Source organism: Aegilops tauschii, chromosome 7 (genome assembly GCF_002575655.3).
Source record: "Aegilops tauschii subsp. strangulata cultivar AL8/78 chromosome 7, Aet v6.0, whole genome shotgun sequence".
Lineage (NCBI taxonomy): Eukaryota > Viridiplantae > Streptophyta > Magnoliopsida > Poales > Poaceae > Aegilops > Aegilops tauschii.
This window is the reverse complement of record NC_053041.3, coordinates 277,075,811-277,095,605: the sequence shown is the minus strand read 5'-3', so window position 1 is coordinate 277,095,605 and position 19,795 is coordinate 277,075,811. Positions and strand designations below refer to the sequence as shown.

The 19,795-nt window shown below is 45.9% G+C and overlaps 1 protein-coding gene and 1 long non-coding RNA gene across 2 annotated transcripts; one reads left to right on the top strand and one right to left on the bottom strand.

The window, feature by feature from the left end:
- Window positions 1–3,589: 3,589 nt before the first annotated feature.
- Window positions 3,590–6,878, bottom strand: LOC109765556 (uncharacterized). Its single transcript, XM_020324339.4, has 3 exons — window positions 6,639–6,878; window positions 6,429–6,521; window positions 3,590–3,820 (listed from the first exon to the last, which is right to left on the bottom strand). Exons 1-3 carry the CDS (start codon window positions 6,783–6,785, stop codon window positions 3,800–3,802), a joined length of 261 nt encoding a protein of 86 aa, XP_020179928.1. The 5' UTR covers window positions 6,786–6,878; the 3' UTR covers window positions 3,590–3,799.
- A 207-nt stretch (window positions 6,879–7,085) lies between these two features.
- LOC120968342 (uncharacterized) lies at window positions 7,086–8,507 on the top strand. Its single transcript, XR_005762766.3, has 2 exons — window positions 7,086–7,760; window positions 7,851–8,507. It is a non-coding gene; the product is annotated as an uncharacterized lncRNA (long non-coding RNA).
- Window positions 8,508–19,795: the final 11,288 nt, after the last annotated feature.

Here is a 19,795-nt window from a genome sequence, read left to right as displayed (position 1 = left end):
GTTTTCGAGCCGTTGATTGGTTATCCTGCGGCTCTCCAATCACAATAACAGTTAGACGGCATGATGCCCTCTCGCTCGTTGATTGTTGATTATTCATCGGACAGCCTGGAGAAGCTGCCGCGTCGTTGTTCACTTTCCGGCACCTTCTCTCTGTTCGCTTTTCACCCGCTCATCCGCTCTCCATTTCGGGTTATGCTTATGTAAATTGGGTTGTAAACCCTAGCTTATTGTTGATTATTGCCCTTCCAACAAGAACCCTGGTTGAATTTATCCCGGTCATCTGTCTTCTATAGAATTCAGTTTAAATTTAGAGAAAGTATGGGTCCATGCCTGAAAATTGTGATCAGAGTCAGTCGAACTTCTGAGGTGGCGTGAATCTGGAGTGTTGTGGGGTATGGGATCTCTCGTAAAATCCCTCCTCGAGCTCGGATTCTGGCGGTGGCGTGGTTGTTGGTGGCGCCCGGAGTGGCACTCATCAGATTGCTTTTATCATAGTTCTTGCTTATCCTTCGATTGCTTGCAGGAATTAGACCTTCATGGTTAGGTTTATCATGCTCTGACGTGGTCAATAACCTTCAATAGATTGTTTTACAAAAATTGATGGCTACGTTTCATCGAAAGATCAGGACACCCGTTGGAAGCCAGGTATATTTGTGCAGTCCAAATCTGAGTCCACAAAGTGGGGGAGACTTAGTCTCTAGAACAATGACGTGAGAGGTGACGATGATCTAAGTTGATGTTGCTTCCAAAAGAAAAGTAGAGGGGAGCAACTTCTCCACAGATGAGGATAACGTATTAGTCATGGTATGGGAAGTGTGAGCATTGATCCAGTACCAAGGACCGATCAAAGCATGAAGACCTACTAGAAGTGCTTTAGATCACTATCATCACAATTAACATGTATATGTCATTTGTATGCTAGTTTAAACAGAAATTTAAAAAATATATAGGGGAAAATGTATAGGGAACTACTAAAGCACCTCACCTACAAACATCCCCTAAATGATATGTGCACCCATATAACTATTTTTAGCAGACTTGTTGGAGATGCTCTAAAGTCATATACATGTTGATAAAACGAATTTCTCTTATGTATTGCATATATATCTATACCAGTATAAAAAGACTCAAAGGAGTAGATCCAATTAATCTCGACCATCAAATCATGTTAATTCAAAGTCTGACAGGACCTATATTACTTTAATGATGAGTGCTCGACATGTTTAGCATGTAATTAGTATCATACCAAATATGAACATCTATTCTAATCATATAATTAATTCGTAATTGATATCCTCTCTAATATAGTCATGCAATTAATGCATAACTGATGTCCTGGCTAATATAAACGTGCCTAATATTAATGTGCATTGCACGTACACATTTACTAGTGTCATCAAGAAAGACAACAAAACATATTATATAAGAAATTATCTCTTAGATGCAAACCGTCCTCTCTTCCAACTCAACAATTATCCTACATGACGCTGGTTTTTGGTTCCCAACCCTAGCCGCCATCACTTCCCTACACGCCTCTGCCTCGGCCCCCTTTCTCTTTCTTGTCTGGTGGCCTCGTCAGCGGCAAGAGGACTAGGGACCCGTCTGTACATCTCTTTTTTTGTCTTAGGTTTCTGGTTCTCCTATGACATCGAAGAGGTGGTAGCGGCAATGGCGTGTGGAAATAAGGTATATACAGTCTCTCCCTACCTCGACGACGTCCGATCCGGCGCCAACGAAGGACCTGTACGAGTTTGTGTCCCTAGATCTTTTGGTTTCTTCAAATTATGATAGTTTGTGTGTCTTTCAAGGAGAGTTATTGCTGTCTATTGGTGTGGCAACTTCGACATCTTCTTCTGTGTTATTGTGTGGCTTCGCTCGGTTTCCCAACCCTCTGAACTGGTGGCAATGGATTGCAAGTCTGTTTAGCGTGGGGTGATGCTCTAGCCAATGTTGCTTCAACTTTTTTTTCAAAAAGATCAGATTTATTACAGAGATTCACTGGAAGTACAAAACACCTCAAACATAATAAAAATTACATCGAGGTCCATGGATCATCGAACGACCATTGCCGCCGCCAGAATGAGCCGCCGACGCGCCGCTGTCGGCTCTCCCATACCGGAGCCGCCTGACCTTGTCGACAACAGCCAGGAAGTCTTCGTACACGTGCCCCTAAGGACCAGTGTCCAGACCTGCAGTCGTTGCTGTTGAATCCTTGAATCGATTTGAAGAAATTGATACCAAATATCGCCGCTGCGTACACACGGCGAGAAATCCTAACCTCGCCGTCCCGAGGAGCTAGCAGGAATCTACGCCGGAGCTCCGTCTAGTCCGTCCTAGCGGAAGAACATGAGGAGGATCAGAGCCCGGAATACCGACTCGAAGAAGAAGCGCCACCATCCATCCAAACACCGCCCCTGCGAGAACTAAAACCCTACCTATCTACTAGCCGGTGACGAGGCACCAAAAATCCCCTCCCCGCCACCGCCCGATTGGTAGGAGGAGGGGAGGCGAATTCACGGGTTCACCAGCGGAGATCGAGGAAAGGAAGGCTTTCCCTAGTCGCCTATAGAGAGGGGAAAGAAAAGCAATCTCACGTTGTATCTTCTTTAATGCTTCAACGACTTATATATCTTGTCTCAAGGGATGTTGTGCGTGGGATGATGCTCTAGCTGATGTTAGTTAAATGATTTATAGATCTCGTCTGTGAGTGGCTACTGCGGTATTCAAAGCTTGATATGACGAGAGTGTTTGCAGGTGTCGCCTTACTTTATTGTTCTCTTGTGGGCGTTGTACAATCGGAGGAAGAATATGCTTTTCAATGTAATTCTTGTTTTTATTGGTTGTTCTACGTCTAGTTTATCCATTGTACTGACTTTTTGCTTTCCTCGATATTAATCGGATTTAAGATGCCTTTGGCTGTTTTTATTAAAAAAATATCATACATAACATTGCTAAAATAACGGCATTGCACATGTCTTACGTAGGCCGCTGCTTGCATATTTTCGTCCAAGGATGCTTCGAACACGTCACTTGCTTCCTTGCAAGGCTAATTGGTTTGATGCTAAATGTTAGCATGTCATAGCCACTTGCTTGCTTGCAAGGCTAATTAGTTTGATGCCAAAAGTTGGCATGTCAAATTTTGGCAAGGCTAATTAGTTTGATGTCAAAAGTTGACATGTCAAAATTTGGCAACTGTCAAAGCCACTTGCTTCTCTACAAGACTAATTAGTTTGATGCCAAAAGTTGGCATGTCAAATTTTGGTAACTGTCAAATGTTGACTAGAGATTGGTTGCATACCAATTTTCGCCGTCAATCTCACAAAAGATTGCCAAATATTGGCAACTTCTGATTTTACCAATTATTGGCTTGCCAATGTTGACAATAAATGTTTGACCAAGGATGCTTCGAACACGCCATTTGCAAAGAGATCAACCCTAAACCGTCAAGATTCAGAACCAACGATAGCATGTCTCTCCAAACATATATGGGCTGGCAGTGCAATCTGCATTCTGCAAGACGAAAGAAAAACGAGAACCATGTGGTGGTGACCCATACCATACAACCAAATGCGCAAAAGGGCGACAAATATTTGGTCCAGCAACGATACAAGTTCCCAGTTATCAATGTTTATGGTCCCTGGATTATATCCTGAACAAGCGCGGCAAACCGAAAACAAAGCAAAGCTAGCGCTATCAACGTTTTACAGAATTTATTCTTCCATCTCTGGACATCTATAAACACAAATGTCCCCCAGATGCATCCAAGATGGGGTCACCTTCAGGCAGGCGAAGATCGCTCCTAGTTAGTTCCCTCGGCCTTCTGTCAAGATGAAGAGATGTGTTAGTAACAGCGCAGACTAATGTTGCAGTGATAAGAGTGCAAAAGGCAGCGCAAATCGCATCTATATAAAGGGCAGCAATTACTTAGAAACTGGTAAACTACATAACTCTACAAGAAGCATGGCATGCCCATAAATCAAGGGAAAATCTGAGCATTTAGCTTTTCTTACATCAAAAGGGCCAAAGCCCTGCTCCATTTCATTGAAATGAAACATCATATAGTAAGTGGTCGTCAAAATCTGCCAAACAATGCTCCACATTTGGAGAAATCCATACATTATGCTAAAAGGGTTTTTGCGACATAAATCAGATTCTAGAACACGATTAAGAACTTGTTTCGGCAAATGACGTGAACCTTTCCCAAACAAACACAATTGGATTGCCTTTTCTTTTCAGAATTATGTAAATAGATGGATATTAAGAATCAATATTACCTGAATTCCAGGAAAAAGGAAGATTTCATGGTATTTCAAACACATTGATGTTGATGAATTGATTAGAAAAGGTTTCTCGGAAAAATTTGTGTTGCTTTCGTCAGATTATAGTGTGCACGGTAAACCATTCCCAAATAAACACAATTGGACTGTTTCTCCTTTTCCAGGATTATGTAAATAGATGGACATTAAGAACTAATATTTTCTGATTATAGCGGGAAGAAAAGACTTCACAGTATTTCAAACACATCGATGTATTGATTAGAAATAGTTTTACTCAGAAAAATTAGAGAGTGTTGCTTTCATCAGATTATAGTGTGTACGACGGTGTATCAACATGTACTTAGCCAAATCATATCTCAGCTGAACTCAAAACAGATAATCATCAGTGCTTCACTTGAGCACACAATGTCTTTCAGCTCAAACACTTCATTTACCTTTCCATCTCCTCTATCACAAAGTTAATCATTAAACAAGCCGTTCCCATGATGCAACCATCTTCGCAGGTAACACATGATCAAAACATTCGCATGCCCTCCATAACAAAACTTGGCAGAAGGTATTCTTGCCAAAAGCTGGTAACATCCCTACACACTTTTCTCAGGGATGGAGGAGTTCCCAACCTTCTAGCAACATCGACTTGGCATCTACCATTCAGACAGCAAGTGGTTTGACACTTGGCAGTTGTAATACTACAGAATTGCAATAACTTCAAATAACCCACGCAGCTGCAGTTACCCCAAATGCAGGGGCGAACGCACGTACAGGGTCGTGGGGGCGAATGCCCCCACTCGATTTTTTGGGCCACTTGTACCAGGGCTTCACATATGTGGTTTGCCCCCGCTCGGCCCAGGATATTTGCCCCCACTAGCCTGGCTACTTCTTTACTATTCTGTTATGTAAAGCCCAGCCCAGCTTCTCTTGTGTGGGAAAAAAGCAGCAGCGGAGGAGCCCATCTTAGAGAGATTGAAAGAACACACGAGGCAATGCATACCAGCAGGCTCAAGTCGCTAGAAACGCACGCGTTCGTCAAAAAGAAAAGAAACCGTATCGTTCGTCCTTCGCATGGCTTCTCGCACGACCGCCGAAACGAAACCGCCGCCACCGCCCCCGGCTGCGCCTACAGCCCGCCGGCCGCCTCTCCAACTATCGGCCTCGATCCGCTGTTCTGCACGTACCGAGTCGCCGGCCGCCCGGCCGAGTTACCGTCCCTAAGGAGAAAAACTGAAAAAGATGCGCGCCACTCATCAAGCCCTAGGTTCAGTTCTAATCTTTCCCTTCTAATTTTGAAAGTATTAGTCTATTCTGATTCCATGTTTAAAAGGTAGTACAAGTTGGTAATTAGGTTGATTCAATCTAGCTCCATATAACAATTTTGTATGAATAAGTTAACCACTCCTCAAACCCTAGGTTCAGTTCTGCTGGGAGTAGAATAAAACATATAGACTATAGTAATATTCTGACTTGTACGTCAATTTATGTATCATTTAACTATTTGACATTGCCAGGAAAGCTAATGGAGAAATATTTTGCCAAAGCCACAACGGGTGGTATGCCTGAAATAGCTGATTTGGACAAGCTAATGTTGGATATTATTCCTAATGAGGTGATAGTTAAACGCTTTCATGCGGAAAATCATCGTGGGATGAAACGGAAGGAGGTAATATGCTCAAGCTTTTATTTTAATCTATCAATTTTTACATTCTCTCTATGTTTAAAAATGATTTTTTTTTCATGCAGCTTGAAGGCTAGAAATGAGGGACATAGCAACAAAAAGGAACGACATATCCATATTTCTCAAGTTATTCTGTCATAAATGGTTAGTTTACTTTTATTTTGGCACTGAACATGTCATAGTTATGTGTGTGATGACATTATCTTATAAGAAATAATATGATTTTGCTTCTTCGATACTATAAGTATGCTCATGTGGTTGGTGCTTTAAACTATCTACCGATTAATTCATATACATGTTTCTAGAAAAAAAATTGTATACCTTTTTGCCCCCTCTCATTTTTTGTCCTGGCTCCGCCCCTGCCCAAATGTATGGGTAGCAGAAAATGCACACGTAGTACTCTTTTTATTTATGTTAGTATTCCTAAGCCATTGAGAGTCTACGCACTAAACTGTAACCTAGAGGGCAGTGTCGTATACCTTGCCGTCGGCGCCGGACTTAGCCTTGTCGGCCGCATCCTTCTCCTGTTCGAGCTTTTTCTTGAGCTTCTCCCGCCTCTCCCTCTCCATCTTCTGCTCCCCGCCGCAAAATCAAAACGAAACACCACCGTGTTACAGATGAGTATCAGATCGGATGACGAAGGATTAAGGGCATGGGTTAAATAGGGCTTTGGGTGGGATGCGACCGACCTGGATGTAGACGTTCTCCTTGGCGCGCTCCTCCTCGCTGAGCACGCGCCCCTTCCCGTCACTCAGAAGGCGCCGGGTCCCGCTGGCGACCACCGCCGGGGACCGGAGGCGCGCGGGGAGGGAGGTCAGCGCGCATCTCATCGCCATTTTGGTCGCACTCTCTCGAGCTCTCGCGAATCTGTCGGGTCTTTGGGCCTTCGGGGTATCTCGGTGTTGGGTGGGGTTGTTCGTGTATATAAATAAGAGAGTAAAATGCATCGGTGGTTATTGAATTTGTCGTACGCCACTTTGGTCACTGTACTTAAAAATGCGGTCAATACGATCACTAAATACGAGTTACGGTGATCATATGATCACTGTCTCTTTGTATAGCTTCATATTTTACTGAGTTGACCGGTCAAACAGTTTGAATGATGCCTTGCCAGCTCTTTTTTTTCTCTACGGATGCAGACCCTACTTGTCTGTGAGTTAAAGAAAGAAATCTCTACTATCTAAAAGAAACGCAAGGTTCCGTTTCCCACCTTACGTCGCTCGTTTCGTCCATCCTCCCTGCGGGTGCACTCGCGATTGGTTTTATCACATCCTTCCTCACGTCGGTTTTGCATTGAAGACCTTCCTAAAACAACCACGCTGATTGATTCCCCTTAACCTTATCCCACCTCTGATATAGCCGCCGCCACAGTCTCCCCCATCTCGCGAACGACTCCCCGTTCATGATCTCTCGCCAGCGACGCCCTAACGTCACCGTAGCGCATGACACAGGGATTCGTCGCTGCCGCCCGCAGCTAATTTGCCCCTGGCGTCGAGGAGGGGGTCAGCAAGAGCTCATGTCCTCCCGGTGCTGCCGCCGCTGGGCTCGTCTCGTCAGGAGGACACGGTGTCGATGCCGCCGCCGGCGACGCCTCGTTCTTCTTGAGGTCAATCATGAGGGACTCCTGATTTTTGAACATGTGTGTTTCTTCTTGTGTTGCAGCCTGCAGGTCGTGCAGGTCGGGTATGCTGCAGCCTGCGAGATCCGAGGCGTGACGACATCGGTGATTATGTTCACCGTGGCCCAAGGTTAAGCCAGATCTGTGACGGAGGCATGGCGCAGGAAACCTACGCCGCATGGAGGCTACGGAGGTGCGTTGCCGCCGGAGACGTCTTGGCGTCATCTCCGATGAGTCCCCTTCTGATGTTTCTATATTTGGTGTTGGCTCTCCCTTCAATCAGATCCGTGGGAAGCTATTGCTACCGCTTTCAGTGGCGTAGCGGATGGCCGCTTTCAGTAACGCCTCGCAGATGTTGCTCCAAAGAAGAATGGAGAAGTTAACCAAAGTTAACCAATATTCAGTACTTTTTTTTGCGAATAGTACTAATAACATTACCTGCAAGTGCAAGCAAGGTGAACCACCGGTGCTTTGGCAAAAGAAAAGCAACACGATGCCAAAAGATTGTAGAATTACCATTGCATCACCCATCTTCTGAAACATACATGTCCCCTGTATCCTGCACTCCATTCCGTTCCTGTGAGTTTCTTTTGTTCTGAAACATACATGTTCTCTGTGACTTTTCTTGCAGATCCGCTGATGATATGCTTGGGCGCCAGATCTTCATGAATTGGTCAGTGATTGTATGAATATGAATTTGTAGTCTGACTAAGTTCTTGTTGCTCAATTATATGTGACCATGTTGCAACTGTATTTGCATGTGACGTTGGTTTGGCCAATAGACTTTTTTTTTAGATTCCCTGCTGGACCTTTTGGTAGTGTATTTAATTTTGATTGTGATGGAGTGGGACTTAAACTTCAAAGTATATTTGCATGTTAGTGTACCAAAATCTTAACTGACATTTTATATATAATGAGCAAAGAAACCTATGATCTCAAACATGCCACTGGTACAACCCATACTAAACTTGATTTGTTCTCTCAATATGGAGTGTTAATCTTCTCCTCTATATGGGCTTGGACGACACAAGCATGGCAAGTCTGGTTGGTGGAGGAGGAGGAAAATAAGAATGATTTAATAGTAAGAAAGGGAAGATAATGCTGCTTGAGATGTGCATGGGGATTCTGAATATATATGTTTGATACTTTCCCCTCATGACAGAGATTAGCTGAGGTTTGTGGTGTCCTCATAATATGCGGGGTTCCGTTATTCTATTATTTCACCCTAGGCCCCCGGTGCAACGCACGGGCAATTACCTAGTAGAGGCAAAATAAAATAGTGACATAGTGTGGAATCAAACCCCAAACATAGCGCTAGGATGTCAGCAAGCTAGCCCGCTGTGCTCATCTCTTCTTATGTCTAAACTGGGGAAAGGCATCCTGCTGTAACATTATGCATTCACGTGACAACCATGACACGTCGTTTGTTGCTTGCTGTGCATGCATGCTATGCTTGAGCTTGTATGGGTATGTGCATATTTGTGATTGTGTGCGTATGCATATGTTGTACGTGCTTGTGATATCTGCGTATTATTACCATCCAATCAATACATAATTCATTCTTCAGTCCAATTACTCTGATGCACCTCTCAACTCTCAAGCTCTTCTCATTTACCCTATTAGTCTGTTAATCAAGCTGCACGTTCCGGCTGCTAGGCGCTAATATTTCTTCAGTTTCGTCACAGATTAAGAGAGCATGTAGCGTGAGCCTCCAGCCTTGTTCACATGCATGGCCTCGTTTCTATTTCTTAAATATAGCTAGCTCGCCGCTATGTAACCGTTGGTGGGATGGCACGAAACCAAGGTAGACAGGGCTGCTTAGTATACAATTGGAAAGTACCTGTTGAATGGCGCAGCCGTCAATTCGATGATGAGGTACACTAGGATGTTTCTGCTGACTTGAAACAATCTCAGTATAAGAGAAAAAATACCACAGAACTTGAACGTAGCGGCAAAAAATATTCTCTCTAACACTTCGTGTGTGTTGCATCTACACAACGTTTTCATGCATATCTTTAGTTTAAAATTGCTAAAATTCAGCTGAATTTCTTTTTTGCTAAAATTGCCGCATACTGTGTGTGCACTGTGTGCATGCACGCTAATGTACAATAAGGAATCGTGACGGTTGTTATAAGTGTACACTGTTTGGGTTTCGAATCCCCACCGCGTCACTATTTTATTTTGCCTGTGTCGGTACAGAAAAAAAATGAGTTGAGGAGGCATCATTCAAACTGTTTGACTAGTCAACTCAACAAAATACGAAGATATACGATGTGATAGTGACCGTATAATCATCACAACTCGTATTTAGTGACCGTATTGACCGTATTTTTTAGTACAGTGACCAAGGTGAACGTACACGACAAGTCCAGTGACCACCAATGCATTTTACTCTAAATAAGAGCAACTCAAATGCGGCCACCCATTTTGTCCGCTGGCGTCCGTTTGGATGGGCGCGGACACAAAAGACGGCCCAACGCGCCGACCCAAACGGACGCGCGTCCGCTTTTCGTCCGCGGGCGACCCATTCCCGGCCCATTTTGAGCCGGATTTGCGTCGACGCGGACACGAGACGGACGCGCGTGCGCTCGCCTTCTCCTTTCCCGAGCCCGTTAGTCGGTGGCACATTGGCCTCCCGCATCCAACAGCAACCCTCGCCCGCCTCCTTCGTCGCCGATGCTGACGCCCATTTTTGCTGACGACTCTGCCATCTACCGGCGCCTCTACATCCGCCCAGCAACGTCGCCAACTCCCACGTCGCCCGCCACCGCCGTCTTGCCGCCAGGGAGCCGACTGCTTCCCACCCCCGCTCCCCCCACCACACAGCCGCCCGCGACCAGGAAGCCGCCTCGCCGCCCCGGCCAGATCATCACCGGCACGCTCGTCTGACACCGGCCCACTCGTGGGACACCGGCAGGGCAGCTAGCTGGTCCGTGCGCGCCGCGACTCCCTTCGTCAGCCGTCTCCTTCGTCGACGCCCGCAAGCTGTTCGACAGTTTGCCAAGGTACAAAATGGACTCCGCCGACGAGTTTTTTTTTTCACAATTTCCTTTGCGACTCCAATGATTCGTCGTTCGATGACGAGGAGGAGATATTGGCTGCCATGTTGGTCCATCACCACCTCAACAGCCAGCGCCCGTTGTTCCGTGGCTCCATTCCGGGCCACCTTCCGGCGTTGAATCGCAACCGAGAGAGCGGGCATTTCCTTCTTTGGAAGCACTACTTTGATACAACAAACCCATTGTTCAAACATCAAAAATTCCGCCGCCGTTTTCATATGAGTAGGCATCTTTTCAACCGTATTAGAGAGGGGTAGTCGGCTATGATGACTATTTCGAGTGCAAAGAGGATGCCGTTGGCAAGATTGGTTTCTCCTCTTATCAGAAATGCACTGCCGCCATCTGAATGCTTGCATACGGAGTGCCCGGTGATCTCATTGACGAGTACGTCCGTATGAGCGAGTCTACATGCCTTGAGTCCCTGTATAAGTTCTGCAAGGATGTTATTGTTGTGTTTGGCCCTGAGTACTTGAGAGAGTCGACTCCTGAAGATACAACCCGTTTGTTGGCGATGAATGCCAGCAGGGGCTTCCCAAGGATGCTTGGCAGCATAGACTGCATGCACCGGGAGTGGAAGAACTGCCCTTCTGCTTGGCAAGGGCAGTATAAGGGCCATCTCAGGGCTTGCACTGTCATACTAGAGGCTGTGGCGTCTCAAGATCTCTGGATATGGCACTCTTTCTTTGGCATGGCTCGATCACACAATGATATCAACGTGCTTCAGCGCTCGCTGCTGTTTGCTAGGCTTCCCGAAGGCAATAGCCCACCAGTGAACTTTACTAACAACGGCCACAACTACGACAATGGATACTACCTGGGTGACGATATCTATCCTCAGTGGACCACTATTGTCAAGATAATCCCCAACCCTGTCGGAGAGAAGAGGAAAAGATTTGCCCAAGAGCAAGAGAGTGCTAGGAAGTATGTCGAGCGTGCCTTTGGTGTTTTGCAATCTCGATGGGGCATCGTTCGGTATCCTGCTAATACCTGGAGCACGCAGAAACTGTAGGAGGTGATGAATGCTTGTGTGATCATGCACAATATAATCGTAGAAGACGAGCGCCCGGAACGTCTGTACGATCAAGGGTTTCAGTTTCAGGGTGAGAATGTTGTGCCTGAGCATGGAGGAGCGGCAACGAAACAGTTCACCCAATTTCATCATGACATGCGTGATTGGGAAACTCACGTGCAACTGCAAAATGATCTGGTTGAGTATATGTGGGCTCATGTTGGCAACCAATAGATGTATCTTCTTTTATTCGGCTTGCAAAACTATGTAAGACATTTTTATTTTTATTCGGCTTGTAAAATTATGCTATTTTTATTCGGTTCAAACTATGTTATTTGACTATATGTTTAAATGCAAATTCATCAATGCAAAATTGAGTTATTTGTTGAAATAGGGCGGCCAGCCGGCCACACCGGCACATATGGGTCGACGCGTTGGACGCGCTGCCAACCCATATCTAAAATAGGGCGGACGCCGGGCGGGCAGCCGATCCAAACGGACAAAAAACGGACGAAATCGCCGCTCGTTTGGGTCGCCCAATTAGAGTTGCTCTAATACTCCATTTGTTTCATTTTTGCGGGTGAATACTCCATTCGTTCTTAAACAGTAGTCTAGAGATTCAATGTCGACTACATATAGAGCAAAATGACTGTACACTCTAAAACACTATTAAGTCCTCGTCTCTCAACAGGTAAACATTAGAAAATTCCAAAATAAAGAACTAATTAAAAAGATTTTTTTATGTTCCTATGGTTGGATGGTTAGGGCATCTCCAACCCCCACCATCAAACCGCCACATACGTCTGGACCGTGCGATCCGTACGTGTTTTGTGATTCAACGCGGATCTGTATCGGTCGATAGACCGGTCCACACACTTTTTCCCGCAAATTGGAAGCAAAGTTGGAGGGTTTTGCCGGAGCTCGGACAATAGCCATGTAGGACTCCGACACCCGGCCCACTAAAATCACCCCCCTTGGTCCCATTCTTTCTCAATCCGCCCCTTCTCCCCTTGCTTTGCATCCGCACCCTCCTCCTCCGACGCCGCCACACATGCATTGTCGGACATCCGCAACCAGCATCGACGCACCCGCTCGCCTTTTACTATGGCGCCATCCACCCAGGACCTGTCGTGGTTTTGTCACGATAGATGTCCTCGTGAAAGAACTAAGTCTGGAGGCCATCGCAACTAGGTGGTCGCTTGAACGAGGTTGATCGGGAAAGAAGGACATGAGTTTATCCAGGTTCATCCCCTCACGGTGGAGGTAAAGACCTACTTCATGCTTGATTGATATTGCTGGAGATCTCGATTACAAGGATGCAGATTCACTAACCTAGCTCTCGAGACATTGCAACTTAGTATTTTCATTCTAGGGGCTCCCCTTTATATAGCAGGCCGAGTCCCCAGATTTACAACAAAATCTGGGTCGTAGTAACAACCCGTATCCTACTCTAACTTCTTTTTGTCTCCCAAGTTGGGTGCTTCTGTATGAGCCTTCTTCTTAAGCCGGCCTACCTACTTCATTACGAGCCGACACCTAGCCAGGTCACCCCATGGGCCTTCAGCCCTTCTCCTGATTGTGCCTCCTTGACCCATAGAGCTGAATGACCCATAGTGCCTTCGGCCCTGAGCCGGGTCATATTCAGGGCCGACTCATGGTTAGGGGGAATATCCCCAACACGACCCGTCCATAGCCAGGTACACTCCGTCCCCCGTCGACGACGTCCATGGTGGACACCACGCCCGACAGGTGTTCCGTCAAATGCCATTGAGCTTATTTTTGAACGCCATGTCATTTTTTAGAGTACCAAAGATGTTGGGGTACTCGAGCATGGAGCATGAGTTGTTGTGCGATGCGTGGTTGGCCGTATCCGCGGATTTCATAGGTAGGAGTGGGATTTCATAGGTAGGAGTGGAAGGGGGCTCTTCTGACAGCGAGTGGATGATTTGTTTCACACACGAAAGCACATTGCACCCTACAACATGCACATCATCCAACAACATAATGTGAAGTCGTTATCGTATCGATGGTAGGCCATCCAGACCACCATCACCAAGTTTTGTGATGCGGTTTCTCGGCTGGAGGCAAGGTGGCCATTGCATGACAGCGGAGGAGGTCATAAGTTTTCCTTCTTCTTGCTCAACCTGTTGATTGAATCATTCATTCACTTGATGTTGCTCTACACATTATGTAGCCCGTATGCGCTACCATAATGTACCATAGAATAGAGGGGCAACCATTTAAGTACATACACTGGTCGATGACGTTGAAGGGGCAGTATGTGTGGGACGATAAGATCCGTTCATGAAAACTTTTTGAACATCCGGTTAATCTCGTTGAATTTGAACTATTGTTGTACTAGACTTATTTTCATGCTATGATGATTTGTGCTATTTTCTATCCGAACTTTGATGAATTCCATCGTGTTTGATGAATTTCATCCGGTTTGTTGAAACTGGCTTAAAATGTATGCGGGTAGCGTTGGATGGCCGGCTCCCGCATCCATGTCCGCGGACTAGCCCCCTGTCCGCAGACGGATGTAGGGAAAAATTTGCAGGTAGCGTTGGAGATGCTATTAGGAGGACAGTGATATCCCTAGTCCATCAGAGTTCAAATTTTAGACTTAACATTGGTGCTCACATTTTTCTGATGTTTCCATCGACTACGCGTCTGTGTGCATGCGTATATTCATAAGGGTTAGTGTATGCGCGTATGTATGAGTGTCAGCATCATACTCTATAAAAAAGCATACAAGAACATAATAAAAAGGACACATCTTAACATGTAATTATGCATAAAAAAGCCCACTCAATTATCACTCGGTCGGTTGCACGCATGCCATCTAATGAAGGTAGATCCTATGACCACGCATCGCTCGCGTGTCCCAACATATCACTTTCCTTTGTCTTCTTCTCCCCTTGTTTCTCATCCGCGCAACCTCTATGCTCTCTGATACGTCCATTTTGCATCATGTTTTTCTACTATTATTTATAGTGTTTATGGTCATTATTTCACTTTATGATGCAATTCTAATGCCTTTTCTATCTTAATTTGTAAGATCTATATGGAGAAGGAAATTGCTCGCATCTGAAATTCTGGACCTAAAAGAGCTACAAGGGAGATAGCTATTCTACGGATCTCCAAATGACCTGAAACTTCATGGAGGTTTTTTATTGAATATATAAAAAAAATATTGGAATGAAGAACTACCATAGGGGCCCCCCTGATGTCTTGTGGGGCCCACAAACGTCCTCCGGTGCCCTCCTTCTGCTATATGAAGCCATTTTCTCTAGAAAAAAAATAGAAGAAGACTTTCAAGATGAAGCTGTTGGGAATCGTAGCATAATTTAAAATTTTCCTACGCTCACCAAGATGCATCTATGGATTATACTAGCAACGAGGGGAAAGGAGTGCATCTACATACCCTTGTAGATCGCGAGCGGAAGCGTTCCAATGAACGTGGATGACGGAGTCGTACTCGCCGTGATCCAAATCACCGATGACCGAGTGCCGAACGGACGGCACCTCCGCGTTCAACACACGTACGGTGCAGCGACGTCTCCTCCTTCTTGATCCAGCAAGGGGGAAGGAGAGGTTGATGGAGATCCAGCAGCACGACGGCGTGGTGGTGGATGTAGCGGGTCTCGGCAGGGCTTTGCCAAGCTTCTGCGAGAGAGAGAGAGAGGTGTTGCAGGGAGGAGGGAGGCGCCCAAGGCTGTGTCTTGCTGCCCTCCCTCCCCCCCACTATTTATAGGACCCCTGGGGGGGGCCAGCCCTTGGGAGATCAGACCTCCAAGGGGGGCGGCGGCCAAGTGGGGGGGAAGGGGTGCCTTGCCCCCCAAGGCAAGGGGGAAGCTGCCCCCTAGCTAGGCGCAGGGTGGGAGGCCCAAGGGGGGCGCCCCAGCCCACTAAGGGCTGGTTCCCTTCCACTTTCAGCCCACGGGGCCCTCCGAGATAGGTGGGCCCACCCGGTGGACCCCCGGGACCCTTCCGGTGGTCCCGGTACAATACCGGTAACCCCAGAAACTTTCCCGGTGGCCGAAACTTGACTTCCTATATATAATTCTTCACCTCCGGACCATTCCGGAACCTCTCGTGATGTCCGGGATCTCATCCGGGACTCCGAACAACTTTCGGGTTTCCGCATACATATATCTCTACAACCCTAGCGTCACCGGACCTTAAGTGTGTAGACCCTACGGGTTCGGGAGACATGCAGACATGGCCGAGACGCCTCTCCGGTCAATAACCAACAGCGGGATCTGGATACCCATGTTGGCTCCCACATGTTCCACGATGATCTCATCGGATGAACCACGGTGTCGAGGATTCAATCAATCCGTATGCAATTCCCTTTGTCAATCGGTATGTTACTTGCCCGAGATTCGATCGTCGGTATCCCAATACCTTGTTCAATCTCGTTACCGGCAAGTCTCTTTACTCGTACCGCAATGCATGATCCCGTGACTAACGCCTTAGTCACATTGAGCTCATTATGATGATGCATTACCGAGTGGGCCCAGAGATACCTCTCCGTCACACGGAGTGACAAATCCCAGTCTCGATCCGTGCCAACCCAACAGACACTTTCGGAGATACCCGTAATGCACCTTTATAGTCACCCAGTTACGTTGTGATGTTTGGCACACCCAAAGCACTCCTACGGTATCTGGGAGTTGCACGATCTCATGGTCTAAGGAAAAGATACTTGACATTGGAAAAGCTCTAGCAAACGAAACTACACGATCTTTTATGCTATGCTTAGGATTGGGTCTTGTCCATCACATCATTCTCCTAATGATGTGATCCCGTTATCAATGACATCCAATGTCCATAGTCAGGAAACCATGACTATCTGTTGATCAACGAGCTAGTCAATTAGAGGCTTACTAGGGACACGTTGTGGTCTATGTATTCACATATGTATTACGATTTCCGGACAATACAATTATAGCATGAATAATAGACTATTATCATGAACAAAGAAATATAATAATAACTATTTATTATTGCCTCTAGGGCATATTTCCAAGAGTCTCCCACTTGCACTAGAGTCAATAATCTAGTTACATTGTGATGAATCGAACACCCATTGCGTCCTAGTGTTGATCATGTTTTGCCCTAGGGAGAGGTTTAGTCAATGGATCTGCTACATTCAGGTCCGTATGTACTTTACAAATATCTATGTCTCCATTTTGAACACTTTCACGAATGGAGTTGAAGCGACGCTTGATATGCCTGGTCTTCCTGTGAAACCTGGGCTCCTTCGCAAGGGCAATAGCTCTAGTGTTGTCACAGAAGAGAGTCATCGGGCCCGACGCATTGGGAATCACCCCTAGGTCGGTAATGAACTCCTTCATCCAGACTGCTTCCTGTGTTGCCTCCGAGGCTGCCATGTACTCCGCTTCACATGTAGATCCCGCCACGACGCTTTGCTTGCAACTGCACCAGCTTACTGCTCCTCCATTCAATATATACACGTATCCGGTCTGTGACTTCGAGTCATCCAGATCTGTGTCGAAGCTAGCGTCGACGTAACCCTTTACGACGAGCTCTTCGTCACCTCCATAAACGAGAAACATATCCTTAGTCCTCTTCAGGTACTTCAGGATATTCTTGACCGCTGTCCAGTGTTCCTTGCCGGGATTACTTTGGTACCTTCCTACCAAACTTACGGCAAGGTTTACATCAGGTCTGGTACACAGCATGGCATACATAATAGACCCTATGGCCGAGGCATAGGGGATGACACTCATCTCTTCTATATCTTCTGCCGTGGTCGGGCATTGAGCTGTGCTCAATTGCACACCTTGCAATACAGGCAAGAACCCCTTCTTGGAGTGATCCATATTGAACTTCTTCAATATCTTGTCAAGGTATGTACTCTGTGAAAGACCAATGAGGCGTCTTGATCTATCTCTATAGATCTTGATGCCTAATATATAAGCAGCTTCTCCAAGGTCCTTCATTGAAAAACACTTATTCAAGTAGGCCTTTATACTTTCCAAGAATTCTATATCATTTCCCATCAATAGTATGTCATCCACATATAATATGAGAAATGCTACAGAGCTCCCACTCACTTTCTTGTAAACACAGGCTTCTCCATAAGTCTGTGTAAACCCAAACGCTTTGATCATCTCATCAAAGCGAATGTTCCAACTCCGAGATGCTTGCACCAGCCCATAGATTGAGCGCTGGAGCTTGCCTACTTTGTTAGCATTCTTAGGATCGACAAAACCTTCCGGCTGCATCATATACAACTCTTCCTTAAGGAAGCCGTTAAGGAATGCCGTTTTGACGTCCATCTGCCATATCTCATAATCATAGTATGCGGCAATTGCTAACATGATTCGGACGGACTTCAGCTTCGCTACGGGTGAGAAAGTCTCATCGTAGTCAACCCCTTGAACTTGTCGATAACCCTTAGCGACAAGTCGAGCTTTGTAGATGGTCACATTACCATCTGCGTCCGTCTTCTTCTTAAAGATCCATTTGTTTTCTATGGCTCGCCGCTCATCGGGCAAGTCAGTCAAAGTCCATACTTTGTTTTCATACATGGATTCTATCTCGGATTTCATGGCTTCTAGCCATTTGTCGGAATCCGGGCCCGCCATCGCTTCTTCATAGTTCGAAGGTTCACCGTTGTCTAACAACATGATTTCCAGGACAGGGTTGCCGTACCACTCTGGTGCGGAACGTGTCCTTGTGGACCTACGAAGTTCAGTAACTTGATCTGAAGTTTCATGATCATCATCATTAACTTCCTCTCCAGTCGGTGTAGGCACCACAGGAACAATTTCCCGCGCTGCGCTACTTTCCGGTTCAGAAGGGGTGACTATCACCTCATCAAGTTCCACTTTCCTCCCACTCAATTCTTTCGAGAGAAACTCCTTCTCTAGAAAGGACCCGTTCTTGGCAACGAAGATCTTGCCTTCGGATCTGAGGTAGAAGGTATACCCAATAGTTTCCTTAGGGTATCCTATGAAGACCCATTTTTCCGACTTGGGTTCGAGCTTTTCAGGTTGAAGTTTCTTGACATAAGCATCACATCCCCAAACTTTTAGAAACGACAGCTTAGGTTTCTTCCCAAACCATAATTCATACGGTGTCGTCTCAACGGATTTCGACGGAGCCCTATTTAAAGTGAATGCGGCAGTCTCTAAAGCATAGCCCCAAAATGAGAGCGGTAAATCGGTAAGAGACATCATAGATCGCACCATATCCAATAGAGTGCGATTACGACGTTCGGACACACCATTTCTCTGAGGTGTTCCAGGCGGCGTGAGTTGTGAAACTATTCCACATTTCCTTAAGTGTGTACCAAATTCGTGACTTAAATATTCTCCACCACGATCTGATCGTAAGAATTTTATTTTTCTGTCACGTTGATTCTCAACTTCACTCTGAAATTCCTTGAACTTTTCAAAGGTTTCAGACTTGTGCTTCATTAAGTAGACATACCCATATCTACTTAAATCATCAGTGAGAGTGAGAACATAACGATATCCTCCGCGAGCCTCAACACTCATTGGACCACACACATCGGTATGTATGATTTCCAATAAGTTGGTTGCTCGCTCCATTGTTCCGGAGAACGGAGTCTTGGTCATCTTACCCATGAGGCATGGTTCGCACGTGTCAAATGATTCGTAATCAAGAGACTCCAAAAGTCCATCTGCATGGAGCTTCTTCATGCGCTTGACACCAATGTGACCAAGGCGGCAGTGCCACAAGTATGTGGGACTATCGTTATCAACTTTACATCTTTTGGTATTCACACTATGAACATGTGTAACATCACGTTCGAGATTCATCAAAAATAAACCATTGACCAGCGGGGCATGACCATAAAACATATCTCTCAAATAAATAGAACAACCATTATTCTCGGATTTAAATGAGTAGCCATCTCGAATTAAACGAGATCCAGATACAATGTTCATGCTCAAAGCTGGCACTAAATAACAATTATTGAGGTTTATAACTAATCCCGTGGGTAGATGCAGAGGTAGCGTGCCGACGGCGATCACATCGACCTTGGAACCATTCCCGACGCGCATCGTCACCTCGTCCTTCGCCAGTCTCCGTTTATTCCGTAGTTCCTGTTTTGAGTTACAAATATGAGCAACCGCACCGGTATCAAATACCCAGGAGCTA